The 15,181-nt window shown below is 46.4% G+C and overlaps 1 protein-coding gene and 1 long non-coding RNA gene across 2 annotated transcripts in view; one reads left to right on the top strand and one right to left on the bottom strand.

Annotated features, from left to right (window-relative positions):
• The window catches only part of CKAP2L (cytoskeleton associated protein 2 like), a 31,459-nt gene extending 24,380 nt beyond the window's left edge, over positions 1-7,079 (top strand). The window contains exons 7-9 of the mRNA XM_059405617.1: positions 2,822-2,885; positions 4,509-4,698; positions 5,909-7,079. Of these exons, the coding sequence (XP_059261600.1) occupies positions 2,822-2,885; positions 4,509-4,698; positions 5,909-6,134 (480 nt within the window). The 3' untranslated portion in view covers positions 6,135-7,079. The remainder of the gene's footprint in view (positions 1-2,821; positions 2,886-4,508; positions 4,699-5,908) is intronic.
• A 2,861-nt stretch (positions 7,080-9,940) lies between these two features.
• LOC132021360 (uncharacterized) lies at positions 9,941-14,974 on the bottom strand. Its single transcript, XR_009405310.1, has 4 exons — positions 14,887-14,974; positions 14,332-14,768; positions 11,511-11,745; positions 9,941-10,424 (listed from the first exon to the last, which is right to left on the bottom strand). It is a non-coding gene; the product is annotated as an uncharacterized LOC132021360 (long non-coding RNA).
• Positions 14,975-15,181: the final 207 nt, after the last annotated feature.

The raw sequence follows: 15,181 nt of genomic DNA, 5'->3' as shown, positions 1-15,181 counted from the left end.
TGTTGTGGGGGAGAAGAGAGTTGGGAATCTCAACCTTCAGCATGGAAACGTTCATTTATCCCTTTTTTTCAGTGGGCATCCCCACCTTCAATAGTGCTTGATATTACCCAGAGACTTGGAAAATACATCTTAAGTTTTCTTTTTTTTTTTTTAAGATTATTTATTTATTTATTTGACAGAGAGAGATCACAAGTAGGCAGAGAGAGAGGAGGAAGCGGGCTCCCCACTGAGCAGAGAGCCCGATGCGGGACTCGATCCCAGGACCCTGAGATCATGACCTGAGCCGAAGGCAGCGGCTTTACCCACTGAACCACCCAGGCGCCCCGGACATCTTCAGTTTTCTGTTAGGATAAAGACTTAGAGGGGCACCTGGGTGGCTCAGTCGGTTAAGCTTCTGACTTTGGCTTGAGTCACAATCTCAGGACCCTGGGATTCTGCCTGGCGTTGAGCTTCCCACTCAGCAGGAAGTCTGCTTCTCCCTCTCCCTCTGCCTCTAGCTCTTTCCCAGCTTGTGTCTGTCTCTCTCTCAATTAATAACATCTCTTTTTTTTTAAGATTTTATTTATTTATTGAGAGAGATCACAAGTAGGCAGAGAGGCAGGCAGAGAGAGAGAGAGGAGGAGGAAGCAGCCTCCTCACTGAGCAGAGAGCCTGACGTGGGGCTCAATCCCAGGACCCTGGGATCATGACCTGAGCCAAAGGCAGAGACTTTAACCCACTGAGCCACCCAGGTGCCCCAATAACATCTTAAAAAAAAAAAAAAAAAAAAAAAGACTTGGGGGCCTGAGTGCTGAACAGATGCTCAAGTCCTCCTGATTTTGACCCCCCACTCATTTTTGAGCCTTTCAGAAAGGCCCTGGGGTTGAATCATGTTGTTTCTCAGCCACACTGACAGCTTAGGATTCAGCTCTTTCCTGTCAGTTAAGTTGGTTATCTCTTTCTTCTACATTCTAGCTTCCAACTCTTGTTGCTCTTTCCTCTATTCTTTGTAGTTATTGCCTCCTTTAATCCCATTATCATTTCACTGGAGTTTCCATAGGGATTAGAAATAAATGTATATTCAATCCATCGTCTTTAACTAGAAATCTGTAAAAATGTAAAATATGTTTGATAAATGTTTTATATAATTCAGACTTTTAGCAATGTATTCTGTGCATTTATTCCCATTCCCTTAAGCTTGAAGTACATTAGACTTAGTGAAAATGTATGAACAGCTTTGCTTTTATGTTCTGTTGTCAGTTTACATCTATCATTTATTTGATAGAGAATCCCAAATCAGAAAGACCAAGCTCTTCAGGAATCTGCTTCTCCCTCTGCCTGCTGCTCTCCCTGCTTGTGTTCTCTCTCTCTCTCTGAAAAATAAATAAATGAGTGAAATATTTAAAAAAGAGAGAGAGAGAGACACCTGGGTGGCTCAGTTAGTTAAATGTCTGCCTTCAGCTCAGGTCATGATGCCAGGACCCTGGTATCAAGTCCCACATCAGGCTCCCTGCTCAGCCAGGAGTCTGCTTCTCCATCTGCCAGCTGCTCTCCTTGCTTGTGCTCTCTCTCTGTGACAAATAAATGAATGAAATCTTTAAAAGAGAGAGAAAGGCCAAGCTCCAAATATAATATTCCTATTAGATATTACAGTTCACTTATAGTGTCCTACTTCATGGAATGCTTTAGATACTTTGAAAAAGGAAGTCTATCTCAGATAATTTTACCAGAAAAGTAATTTTTTTAAGATTTTTTTTATTTTTTTGACAGAGAGAGAACGATCTCAAGTAGGCAGAGAGGCAGGCAGAGAAAGAGAGAGGGGAAGCAGGCTCCCCGCTGAGCAGAGAGCCCAAAGCGGGGCTTGATCCCAGGACCCTGAGATCATGGCCTGAGCCAAAGGCAGAGGCTTAACCCACTGAGCCACCCAGATACCCCAGAAAAGTACTTTTTAATATTACCAGGAAAGTACTTTTAATAATAATGGCTTTTTTCTAATGTTTTGTTTTTTATGTTATGTTTAATATTGTATTTATATGTTATGTCTAATGTTATGTTTTTATGTTACTAAATAAAAGAAGAAAGAACAGAAAGACTAGGGAAATTATCCAAAATGCTAGCTAAAGGCTCTATTTGGGGGAATGCCTCGGGGGCTCAGTCGTTAAGCATCTGCCTTCAGCTCAGGTCATGATCCCAGGGTCCTGGGATTGAGCCCCGCATCAGGCTCCCGGCTCAGCAGGAAGCCTGATTCTCCCTCTCCCACTCCCCCTGCTTCTGTGCTTCTCTCGCTATGTCTCTCTGTGTCAAATAAATAAAATCTTTTTAAAAAATAAATAAAGGCTGTATCTGGGTGATTGAATTACGGGTGGTTTCTCTTTTTAAGTTTCACTATTGTTCAGTTTTTCTGTAATGAGGTATATGATTTTATGATAAAAACAAAAATCCAGTAAAGACAACACTAAAAATGTATGCTGCATTTTTGTATAACTAACTTTATATCTTTGGGCCAGAATCTTTATGTGGGGATACATCTTCAGTGGGATCATGTAAGTCAATAAGAAAATTAACTGATTTAAAGAAATGTCACTACAGACAGCTTTCCATAAGCACATTTCTTCATTAAAGCATGCCAGCATTCAACCAACATTTTCTTTGTTCCTTCATTTTTTACATAAAGCTATAAATCTGAAACTTTTTAAATGTTATTTGTAGTCAGATAAGAGATTTTTAAAAAGGAAACATTTTTCTGAAAAAAAAAGAAGCTTATTTGATGTTAGGCAAAGTTCCTTAAATCATTTCCTCCATGAATGTTTTTAATACTGTTTATGTATTTTCTTTCTTCCAGCCAATACAAGAGTTACGGGAAGTTGTTCTTAATATTTTGCAAGACCAGAACAGAACCACAGAAGGTACTGCTATTTTTGTACTTACATTTCACTCCCTTTAGGGGCGCCTGGGTGACTCAGTGGGTTAAGCCTCTGCCTCTGGCTTGGGTCATGATCTCAGGGTCCTGGGATCAAGCCCTGCTTCCTATGGGGGAGACTGCTTCTCCCTCTGCTGCTTCCCCCTGCTTCTGTTCTCTTTCTCTCTCTGTCTGTCTCTCTCTCATAAAAATAAATAAAATCTTGGGGCACCTGGGTGGCTCAGTCAGTTAAGCAGCTGCCTTCAGCTCAGGTCATGATCCCAGGGTCCTGAGATCGAGCCCCGCATCGGCCTCCCAGCTCAGCAGAGAGCCTTCTTCTCCCTCTCCCTCTGCTTGCTGCTTCATCTCCTTGTGTTTCTCTGTATCTCTATGTCAAATAAATAAAATCTTTTTTTTTTTTAATCAGCTGGCACAGGAACGTTTTCATTTAGCTAACCATTGCTATCATTGGTTAGAACCTTTAGAAAACTCTTCTATGAAAATTACTGTGCCAAATACAGTGACTGGCCCCCTAATTGCTTATATTTGTCATATGAATGGAAAGAAAAAACAAGCTCCACTGAGAAAAGAAAACAGATTATTTTTCTGATCTTAGAAGGTGACAAATGTTCCTCCTTTAAGACAGATTGAACTGGGGCACCTGGGTGGTTCAGTGGGTTAAAGCCTCTACCTTCAGCTCAGATCATGATCCCAGGGTCCTGGAATTGAGCCCCGCATTGAGCTTTCTGCTCAGCGGGGAGCTTCTTCCTCCTCTCTCTCTGCCTGCCTCTCTGCCTACTTGTGATCTCCGTCTTTCAAATAAATAAGTAAAATATTAAAAAAAAAAAAAAAAGACAGACTGAACTTTGGAGAACAACCAAGTCATGTGGAATGATAGCTAACTAACCTATTACTTTTGGGAATAAGGTCACAGAGGAGATATGCCCAATGGTGCTCTTATACTGGGAATGATGCTACTATTCAGATATTTGTTTATAATTCATGGCATTATTCTTCAAAGGAGTAAGAAAAAAACAGGAATCTGTACCTTTTCCACTTCTTGGCCAACCTCTTTTAGGGTCTTAGCCTCCAGCCACAATATCTGCCTATCTCAATCCAATTTTCTTCCCTTCCTTTTGGTTGTTGTGATTGAGCTATCATGTATATTGTGTTCAAACAAGACATTTTTTTCACCCATTGCCCAAGGTAATAATCATATAGTCATCTCTGGGTAGGAAGGCATTGGAAGGTCAACTGAGTTAACCTTAGTGAGTCAAAGAAATTGACCCAAGGTATGGTATAAGGTTAAAAAAAACAATGATTAGTCCCTAAGGGAACCTCTAATAAGAGGTGGGAATGTGTTCAGAATGTGGAAAAACTATCAGGGATCCATCTAAAGGGACAAGGAGGCCCAAAGGATGTCTGGAGGGCTGGTTAGAAGGATGGCCTCGTACAGCAAAGCATTGTTAGAGGGCTGGGTGGGAAAAACTACACGTCTCACTTCAAATCTGTTACTCTTTTTTAAACTGGGAAATCACTGTGTATGTTGACTTTTTATCTTATTGCATTTAGTTTCAGTGTTAAAACCTATTGCTAAGCCTTACTTCCCTTCTTGACCTTGCATACACAGGCGTTACCTCTGACTCTCCAGTTGCTGAGACGAATGTAACAGCAACAGAAGAACTGGCTGACAAGACGGAATCTGAAAAGTCTCATCTGTCTCTGAAAGAGGGAGAACAGGTTACAGCAACACCCCAAATAACCAAGGCAGAACAGGATAATCATCCTGGTATCAAATTACAGATCGCCCCGATCCCTAGGTAAGTAAACTCTAAGTAGGCTTTGTGTCCACGGGTCTAACTCAAGCCCTGTTCTCAGTTTCACTTCCACAGACGCAGAGTACCAGCAGTTTATGGAGACCCCTGCGTCACGTGAGGACAGGTGGTCTAATGTCAAACCCATCTTTGACATTAAGGAAAGGAGCAGAGGGTAAGGGGAGGGTTGGAACCACTGACAGGAAGACCTGTGCCCTTTCTGTGCACACACACCATCGTCTTCACAGCACTCTGAGGAGACCTGACCCACCGTGACGAAGGTGGTGCTGGAGTGTGGAGACTGGTTGGAATGAGTTTCCCCTCGCTCCTGGACTGGGTGCTGCACTTACAGATCCCACCAGCCTATCCTCCCAGGCCCCGGGGCGGGGACACAGAATGCCAAGCAGGGGCAACCTCTGCAGCCGTAGGAGGAAAGGGATGGCGAATAGCCCTTAAGAACAGGCTGCACCGTCGGATCCGTGCTAGGTAGAAGCTGCGCCTTTCATTGAAAGTGTTTGATGTTTGAATAAGTAAAAGTTTAAGGCAGAATTCATAGGAACTGTGTCCAGGTATCAGTGCCATTTCCTAAAACGTTAACAACAGTCTCTATCCATGATCTTAAAAAAGGCTTCCGAACAAAAGCAGCAAGACCACACCATTCTGTATTTTAGTTCCCTGAAAGCAAAGCTGGGCCTCCTCCAGCCCTAAACCCCCCTGTCGGTCCTGCCATTACAGCCGACTCACAGAAGGACGAAGGCAAGCAGAGGGTCTGAAAACCACCTCTTGCTGACTCTGGAATTTATTATGAGAGTTCTTAGCCGACCAGCCTGCCAGTTTTCTTAGGCTAATGTCATCAGAGTGTTTATGAGATGTAAAACTGATTCACTACGTGAAAGTTCTCCACAAACTATCCTCAAGGCTACTTTTATTGGAACACATTAAAGTTTACAAGGAAGATGCCCAGCTGGCCCAGTTTCAGTTTGTGGTTTGGTCCACCGTCTTAAAAGAAGTTTTTTGAATAATTTTCTGTCAAAGCCAAAAACAATCTTAGAATTCATTTGTCCCACCCCATTTGGTGTTAGGCCCCATTTCCCTAAAACCTATCGACTCTTTGAAGGTTCATGGAATAAACAAACACCCACTGCACTGCCAAGTATCAAAGGCAAACCACACTTAACACTTCGGGAGATTCTGAATGGCTCCTTCTGTCTCGCAGAATAAGCGGCTTGCCGGAAGTACAAGACGTGAAGCTCATCACCCCTGTGCGGCGCTCGGCCAGGATTGAGCGCGCGGTGTCCCGCTACCCGGAAATGCTGCAGGAGCATGATGTGGTGGTGGCCTCTCTCAAGGAGCTGTTAGAAGTGGAAGAAACAGAGTGTTTCATATTTCGTAAAAATGAGGCCTTGCCTGTAACATTAGGGTTTAAAATCCTCGAGTCCTAATGTCTTAATGCCTTTTTGTTGTTGTTGTTAAAGGTGCTTTCAGAGCCTCGTCCAGGTGACCTGGACAAAACTTTATAATGGACAGGCAGACTGCGGGCTCTCAGGAGTTAGAAGCCCCTGGGCTTACTCTCAAATTTAATATCCCCACGGGACTGCCTTTGGTTTGTTTAAGACTACAGTTTGCCACAGTTTTATAGTACATAAATTTTAAACTATTGACTATTCATTTACCCCACAAGTATGGTAAACATTTTCACCTTATTGACCTAATTTACTCTCAGCATAGTTTTTTTTTTTACATGAGGAGGCTGGTGCCACAGGATGATAGACTTTTCTTCCTGCAGCCAACTTCCCAGAGGGGGTGAGTCCTCCCTGCCCCAGTGAGGGGAGCTTAGAAGCTAGCTTTCCGGACCAGATGCCATGCGACAGACTGATCAAATTCCCTCATTTTATGGAGCCGATGCTAGCTATGCTTTTGCTCAGATGTCCCAGATGACTCTCGTATGTGACTCTGACTTCCGTCAGTGTCCCTATAGATGAGGGGCAATTCCCATCCTGTCTGTGCCAGGGCTTCTCCAGTGAAACACAGCGTATTAGTTGTCTAGCTTTTATATCCAAATCTAATTGTGCATTTGTTATTCAGAAATGCTTCAAAGAAAAACAAAAGGGAGCAGGGGAGAGGGGTGGGGAGGGCCACTTGCTTCTTCAATTCTTTGCTATGGGGACACTTGGTCTGAGAAGACAGTACAAGCCCCAGAGACTCTCATAGGTTGCCTTTCCTTCCTCCTGGGCAACTCTTCTTGGAAGGGGAAAATTAGAATCATTATGTAAATATAATGTATAGAAAAACCTAGCCAACATATTGTGAATATTTAAATTTTAGCTTTCTTAATATTTAAGTATTATCTAAAACAAAAAAAATTAAATTTTGTTCATTCCTGCTTATTCATGCATTTTATTTATTATTTTAAAAAAAAAGTGATGATGGCTTGGCCTAGTGAAATAGTGTTTTGTCCAGGGAAACACTGTTAGGCAATCTCAAGAGACCTCACAGTGAACATTCATTACCATGAAGAACTCACCTTGATCAGGGTCTGACCATCATCCCCACCCAGGAACTAGATTTTATCACAACAAGGGAAATACCATCTCTCTAAGTCAGGTTTATAATGACAAGGTTCATAAAACCGAGCTATAAAGCCATAAAGTTAAAATACTAATTTTCAATAAGAATAAATGGTCACCATGACCAAAATACAGGAATCCACACAGCCAGCCTTTCCTTCCTTTGGACAGACTCCCTTCATCTGCAAAGCCAAATAATGCCCAGGGAGTTGCCGAGAGATCACAAAATCTGAAAGCCTGTGTGAGGTTTCTGTCAGTTACGAGGGGAAAAGTCCTACACACACAAACAATAGCGTAAGACACTGTTATTTAGTGCTTCCTCTAGCTGGGTTCTGTACCCCTTATCTCACTCCATCTTCACAGTAGCCTTATGACATAGGTATGGAGAAGCTAGTTAGACAGTCAGTGATAGGGCTGAAATTTCAGGCTCAAGGTTGTCTGGCGCCAAGTCCAGAGCTTTCAGTCCCCACCTCTACTCCAAGTAAGGAAATGAGGAGTGAGAAGGTGATAAGTTGGAGAACTTCTTGAACCATTCCCATTTACCAAACAGAAATTGCTATGAGAGCCAGAGTACTGTGGTTTATTCTACAAATGAGGTGACCCGATCACACTTTTTACCAGGCCACTAACTCAGGGATGATACTTCCATTCCCTTTCTTTTTGACTGCCCAGGGCTGGATGTCAGAATGAGGGTATCCATTCAGCTGCTGTAACTAGTCCCAAAGGGAAACTTGTCTCTCTTACATCAGCAGTTCAAGTGAAACTGTCCATTGTTTGGTGCCAGGCCCAGGCCATGACTGTACAAGGGTACAGCCTCATTCATGTGGCCAAGGAAGGCTCCCAACCAAGGTCACATTCCAGCCAGAGGCATTGGGGAAGAGAGGAGGTAGAAGACAAGTCCTTCTCCTTTTAAGGCTACGACTTGGAAGTTGGACACATTATTTCTACTCAGGATTGTGGGATTGTACCTTTGTGCACATGCACTTATCTCCAAAGAACGCTGGGAAATATACTCTGCCCAACTAAAAATTCTTCCAGAGGTGGGACTATCAGTTTCTACTATAGTCTTTGGAATAAATGAAGTACATTTCCAACTGAAGTATAGATAAATGGGTACAGAGGTAACATTAGGTTTAAAAGGGCGGGGGGCCTGGGTGGCTGAGTGAGTTAAGCCTCTGCCTTTGACTCAGGTCATGATCTCAGGGTCCTGAGATCAAGCCCATGTTGGGCTTTCTGCTCAGCGGGGAGCCTGCTTCCCCCTCTCTCTCTGCCTCTCTGCCTACTTGTGATCTCTCTCCCTCTCTCTGTGTCAAATAAATAAATACAATCTTTTTTTAAAAATTAAAAAAATAAATAAAAATAATTTTTTTAAAAACCTGCATTAAATGAATAGCCCCCAAAGAAGTATTTTCACCCTATGCTGCCCCAGCTGACTTCCTACAAGCTTAGCAGAGTTCTAACCCAAAGCCTTCTAGTCTTCCCCACTTCCTCTTGTCTTACAATCCATTTTTTGCCCCACCCTTTCCCCTGTGATATAATAATAAACCAGGTGACTGACGTAGTGCACTCAGTAAAACATACAGGACACCGTAGATGCCCGAGATGCAACAATGAGCCATGTGACCTGGCCCCCATGAAGCCAAGGGTTTTAAGGGGGGGACACAAATGTGTGAAAATGGAATAATCACCAGAAAGAGAGGTCCCTAGGATGGGACCAACAGAAGGATCTGATCCAATCAGGAAGGCGGAAAAGCCCCTCCAGGAGCAGGTTTAACAGGAGAAGAGGTAGGGGACCCTTCAGGTAGAAGAAGAAAAGCATGCAAAAGGCCCTTTGGCCACCGCTTCCCCCTCCCTCTCCCTCCCTCTTCCTCAGCCCCAGAGCCCTTCTGGTTGATTTCTGTAGTATTAGTTACTAGTTACTGCACCATATTTCAGCCATCTTTCCAGAAAAGCGTGGGCCCTAGGGGCCGAGCAATTTCCCTGATAAAATTCTGCCCTCTAGCCCTTGAACAAGAATGTAGTGTTTGAAGACACAAGGTCAGGGAAAGCTGGTCTCTGCTTAGAGAAGCTGCTTTACAGACTCAGGCCCAAAAGTCAATCCAGGAAGAAGAGCAAAAGGCTTTAGCAGTACCAGACATGGAAGCTTCTGAAACTCTCTCAGGACATGGCCCATCGTCCCTTAATTATCCTCAGATATTTTAAAGGTTTCCCTTGATTATCCACATAAAGCAAATCTAGTGAACTGTGTCACAGCCCTGTTCCTTTGAGCGTCTGTCGTTTTGGCTACGTGGGTGTGTTCATTCTAAGCCTCTAGATGATGCCAAGTGATGCTACCAGCAGATGAAACAGGAACTACAGAAGTGAACTCAAGTCAATGACATCAGAACAGAGAAGGGCCCAGGCTTAGTGTCACAGAGCGGCTCCTGCCAAAATAAAGCACCAAGCCTTTAAGTCATGAGTATGACTTTGGACATGTTTTAATGCATGCACACAGCAAGCTCAAAGATGTTTGGGCTGTCTCTTTCACTGTTTTTCATAATGACCTGGAGAGAAAGAGCAGTCAATGAAGTCCTCTACGGCCAATAGAGTATTACTATTATTACTAGTAACAGAATCAAAATGCACAAAAATACTCTTTTATTTTTTTTAAAGATTTTATTTATTTATTTATTTGACAGACAGAGATCACAAGTAGGCAGAGAGAAAGGGGGAAGCAGACTCCCCGCTGAGCAGAGAGCCCAATGCAGGACTCAATCCCAGGACCCTGAGATCATGACCTGAGCCGAAGGCAGAGGCTTTAACCCACTGAACCACCCAGATGCCCACCCAAAATACTCTTTTAACTTAAAAAATGTGACCGATCATGCAGCTCAGGAGAACTGGGTAAAATAATTCCACCTTGTTATGCCCATTTTCAAATGGTTCGAAGTCCACAGGAGGTTCTTCTAGGATGACGACAGTACTCCCTCCTCCCTAAAAGAGGTGTTCTTAGACTCCAAATCTGTTCCATTTAGATTTCAGTATGGTTGCTTTCTCTCTCTTCCGTACTTTTCTATTTACCTGACAAAAAGTATCTCAGGTAGAAGACAACCATGGATTGACGAGGATTCAGTCAACCTCAGTGTGGTCTTCCCGGTCCTCTTCCCTCTCTTTGCCCTCAGCCTTCTAAGAAACAGAGAAAGCTGGTTATGGAATCCGTCTTCCCGAACTTACACAATGGCTCCCAACCTTGGGGTAGAGAATGTGCCAGAATGCCCTGGCTTGGTCTGGGATGGAGATAAGGGGTACAGAAATCAAACCACACACATTCCCCAGAGGCCTCGCAGGTCCTGATGGGGGTGTGTCCAGCCCTCTGGGGGGTTGAGATGGAAACAGAGTTGCAGACCACTGATAAAGGACTGTTAATATTCTTGAATTGTGAGCTTCTCCTAGGCAGGTGTAAAGTAGCTTAAGATTCCGTTTCTAAATTTCTGGGCATGCAGGAGGCACTCAGTAAACAGTAGCTGAAAACAATCACACTGAGCCTGGCACCTTCCAGCCAAAGGAAACCTACGAGGTGGATGTTTTAAAAATCAAGCTCAGGAGACAGAACCAGACTAGGAGCCAAGGCTGGCACTCGTGAAAACTGGAGTGTCCACTCACAGGGGGACCAGGCAGCACGACGTGACAAAGGAGCTGAAGCAGGGCCCCTCCTCATTGTGTTTACAAAAGCTGCCTGGAGAGGAATCCTAGCTTGGAAGAGCACAGGTTCTACAGCCTGTTCCAGAGTGGGAATGGATTTGTCAGATGAATCGGACAAAAGCGGGCTGGAGAGGTAGAAGGCACCAGCTAACCTCTAAAGAACAAAACCTGTGAATCTGGGCTCAGAGCCGGTGCTTCCTGGCCCTGAGGGACCCAATGCCCCATTTTGAAAACAAACATTTTAATTTCTTCTTTTCTCCCCTGAATCAAAATTCATAGATAATGTGGTTAGTGTCTCCACAATTTTAAAAATCAATGTAATACTATAACATAGGAGAAATCCAGAGCAAAGCGATTTATGATAAAATAGTAAAATTCCAACACAAATACTCGGGAATTTTTAACTACGCTTGAAGACAAGATGCCTCCTCAGTTGAGTACCATTCCATTGGGGACCCCTACTTTAGCCCAGTGTAGCCCCCCAGGTGGCTGAGCTCCCCCAGGACAGCCAGCTGGCTCCTCCCAGCTCCACTGTGGATAGAAGCAACCTGCCTTCTCCCAGCAACTTACCCTCTGGCAGTAAAAGCAGGGGCAGGAGAAGGGACCCAGGTTAGCTCATTCTGGCTCCACAACTACTCATGGAGCATATGCAGAGACACGTGCCAGTGGTGATGGAGCAGCTCCTTCCATGGCAAGACTTTCTGGAAGTCCTCGGTTATGCATAGACAACGACAACCCGCCACTTCACTCACAGCTCACAGCGTGTTGCTGGCTTCCTGCTCAATGATGCTGCAGAAAAGGAAGCCTGGGGCGGGGTGCGGGGTGGGGGAAGTCAGCTGGAGAAGGAAGTTTCTAGTAAATGGACATCACTTAATCCTAGGCCAGCATGGATGAGCAAAGGCCAGGTTTCTTTACATGTCTCACTTTGGTGCTCAGGTTGCTTTCTCTTCACCTTCCTGGTCACTACCTTAGCAATGACATCTAACTATATTTCAGACCCCCAGCCCTGCTCATCTAAAAACCTGGCAATGAGATGAGGCTGCATCCTGAGAGCTCACTCCCCCCCCCCTTGCCATTGTGTGGCAGTGGGGTGGAGGGGACAGAGCATGTCAAATTCTGACCCTGCAGTCTACTAGCAGCGTGACAGCAAAGTACTCAGGTTCTCTGTACTTCCATTTCACATGGAATGAGGACTTAAAGACCTACTCTGGGGGTGCCTGAATGGAGTCGTTAAGCATCTGCCTTGGGCTCAGGTCATGATCCCAGGGTCCTGAGACTGAGTTCCACATCAGTCTCCCTGCTCCGTGGGAAGCCTGCTTCTCCCTCTCCCACTCGCCCTGCTTGTGCTCCCTCTTTCACTGTGTCTCTGTCAAATAAATAAATAAAATCTCCCCCCCCCAAAAAAAAAAAAGACCTTCTCTGGTGGGTTACACTGAGCATTAAGCAAAATTACTACTTTAAAAAAATAAAAAGGCACCTAGCCAATGCAGAAAACCCAGGAGACCTCAGAAAAATGGTTTTCCCCTCTCAAGCACCTGAAAGGTAGCTGAGAATGGCAAGGAAAGCAGGGGGCTAGGAACCCCAGAAAATCCTTTCAAGTCTAGATCTTCAACATGAGACTCCGTGTCACAAGATGAAAATATTGACACTGTTTTGAGAGAATTGACACACGTGCTCAGTGACACGCTGCCTGGGTTTGTCCCACGGCTCCCCACTAATCCCAGTGATGTCATCCCACCTCCACCTCCCTGCCCTTGACCCAGGAGCATGCGCAGGTGTTCCACAGGAAAGCCAGCTGAGGTGTTTATTGTGCCATCTGCTGCTTCATCCATTTCTCCTGAAGTCACCCTGTGTTAGTGAAGGGAGAGGGACTACCGCCTTCCTCCTAGCATCTGGTATCCTCTCTACTAAGGAAATACTGAGTTAAGCTGGTCTCAGTTTAAAGCAGTTGGGAAGGCTGGGCAGGAGGGAAAGGTCCCTACAGCAGCATCTTATCTCTATCACTGTGACTCCTCCCGAGCCTTTTTCATGTCCCACAATTCCCTGTAAGGCTTGGACCCACTTGTCCCTGGAAGTGGGAGATTGGGTCTAGCGACCTTGAAAGCTCTTGGCAGGGCTGGGGACCAGCAAGTCCTTCTGGGACAGAAGGTTAGGGATGCCGGGGAAGCTCTTCAAGGACCAGCCAGCTCCAGGGCCACCCAATACAGCGAGTTGAGCAGGTAGGGAAGCGAGCTGAGGCAGGTGGCAGCACGGAGGTCTGCAGAGCCCATCAGTTGGTTGGAGAAGATCAGCTGGCAGAAGCCGCAGCAGACAGGCTGCCCATCATGCTGTAGCACAGGTCCAGCTCCGGGGTGACTCTCCGGCAGAGGAGAGATCCCACCCCACCCAGACCTGTGTCACCCACAGCCAATCCTACCCTGCTGGGGCCAGGTCGTGCTGCGCCCTCCCTGGGTCTATCACCCCTAGAACTTGAGGCCTCTGCCCCTGGGTAGGGAAGGAGCTGGGTTCTCTAAACCCAGAGGCAGCAGCTACTGGTGCTTCAGGTCGTGGGGCAGCTCTCCGCTTTGCCTGGGCCTCCCTTCCCTGCTTTCCTCACAGTTACCTGCCTGAACCTGGAGAGTGACCACCAGACTAAACCCTCAGCTTAATGTAGCTTCTGATGCCCCAACAGAGCACGTGCAGAGGCCCATCCTCCCAGCCCCAGACCTGCCCCCTCCGCAAGCCCACCACCCCATCATTGGGCCTTGCTTTCAGTGTCTAGAGAACTGGTCTGGACCTTTACTCCCAGAGAGACCAAATGCATGCTACTACCCCTCATGGATACTCCATTTTCTCATCTGTAAAATAAAGGTAACTGTCCCTGCCTAGCCCACTTCTCAGGGCTAGGGAAGGATCACACAGTAGAAAAGAGCTTTATACCGGGCAAAGGCCCTGCAGAGATCCTTCATTATTCAGCCCTACTGGCTCTGTGAATGCTAAGTGGCCTGAATCCCCCTGATGTGGCCTACAGGACTCTCCCAGCTTTGGGATCTGGTCAGTAGTGCCTCGGAGCATCTTCCTTCCTCCTCTTCCCAGGACCCATCAGCTCACTGGCCCTCAAACCCATCTCCTGGGGCAGCTCATCAGGCTGTCCCTATTTGCTGATCACAGCTGGCTATCAGTCAATGGACAGGCCTGCACATCTCAAGGTAGGTTAAGGGAGATGGAGAGACGTACCACCAATCACCCCACAGGCTGAACTCGGCTCTTCTGGGGCAGCCCGCGGCTGTCATTTGGAACACACACCAGCAGAGGGAGCCAGCAGACTAGGACAGCTGTGGCCCTGCAGCGGTTGGGGAAAATCCCGGAACTGGGCTCAGGAACCTGGGACTGAGCCCCTCAGCACGCTCACCTGAATCTCCTTCTCGGTGGGATTGATGACTTGCAGCCCATAACTGCTCCCGTCCATGTGCCTGCTGCAAAAATGGCTATGTGACCCAGGAGACCTCCGAGATGCAGGTCCAACCTCTCTTGATCCCTGTGGAGGTCGGAGGGCACTCTGCGGCCACCCAGGGAGGGTGCTGGGCTGGGGTTGTCACGTGTGTGAGAGGACAGGCCTCCTGAGTCCGTGCTGAGTGGGTAAGGAGGAGGGGCCTAGAGGTCACAATATGACGCAAGGGGCCAGAGGGATCCCCAAACCCAGTTTAGCAAGGAAGGCCAGCCTGGAACAGATCGTGATTTCCTGACCACAGCACAGGACCCTCCAGCCCTCTCCCCTCTGCGGGCTGGGCTCTCACTGGTACAGCTCTGCCAGGCACACGTTCAGCCTCTTCAGCTCCTTCCTCCGCTCTGAAAAGTGGACAGGGGACAGTGAGGGTTGGGGGGGGTGGTGAGTGACAGCCCTAACTACCTTTGTCTTTCCCAGGCCCAGTTCAACCTGTGGCGAGGTCACCAGGGGTCAACATACCAAGCTGTGTGCATAACGTCCTTCACCTCTTCCTTTCATTGAGTGAAACTCCACCCAGAGCAAAGCAAAGACAGCAGAAGTCCTGTGGGGACCTGTGAGGAAGCCAGTCAGGGCGTCAGGAGACCCACCCAAGGTCACATGGTCATGACTCAAACCCAAATCTTAGAACAAACCCGAATTGTTTGGGCTCGCAGCTGCTCCTGACCCCGAAGATACCAGTCATTCCCAGGTGGGGGAGTGGACTGTCCACTCTCTGAGAGTCCCCAGCTGATGGGGACGGTAGAGTCAGGTGGGG

This window comes from Mustela nigripes, chromosome 7 (genome assembly GCF_022355385.1).
Source record: "Mustela nigripes isolate SB6536 chromosome 7, MUSNIG.SB6536, whole genome shotgun sequence".
Lineage (NCBI taxonomy): Eukaryota > Metazoa > Chordata > Mammalia > Carnivora > Mustelidae > Mustela > Mustela nigripes.
Note: the sequence above shows the minus strand (reverse complement) of the source record. Positions and strands in the feature narration are given on the sequence as shown.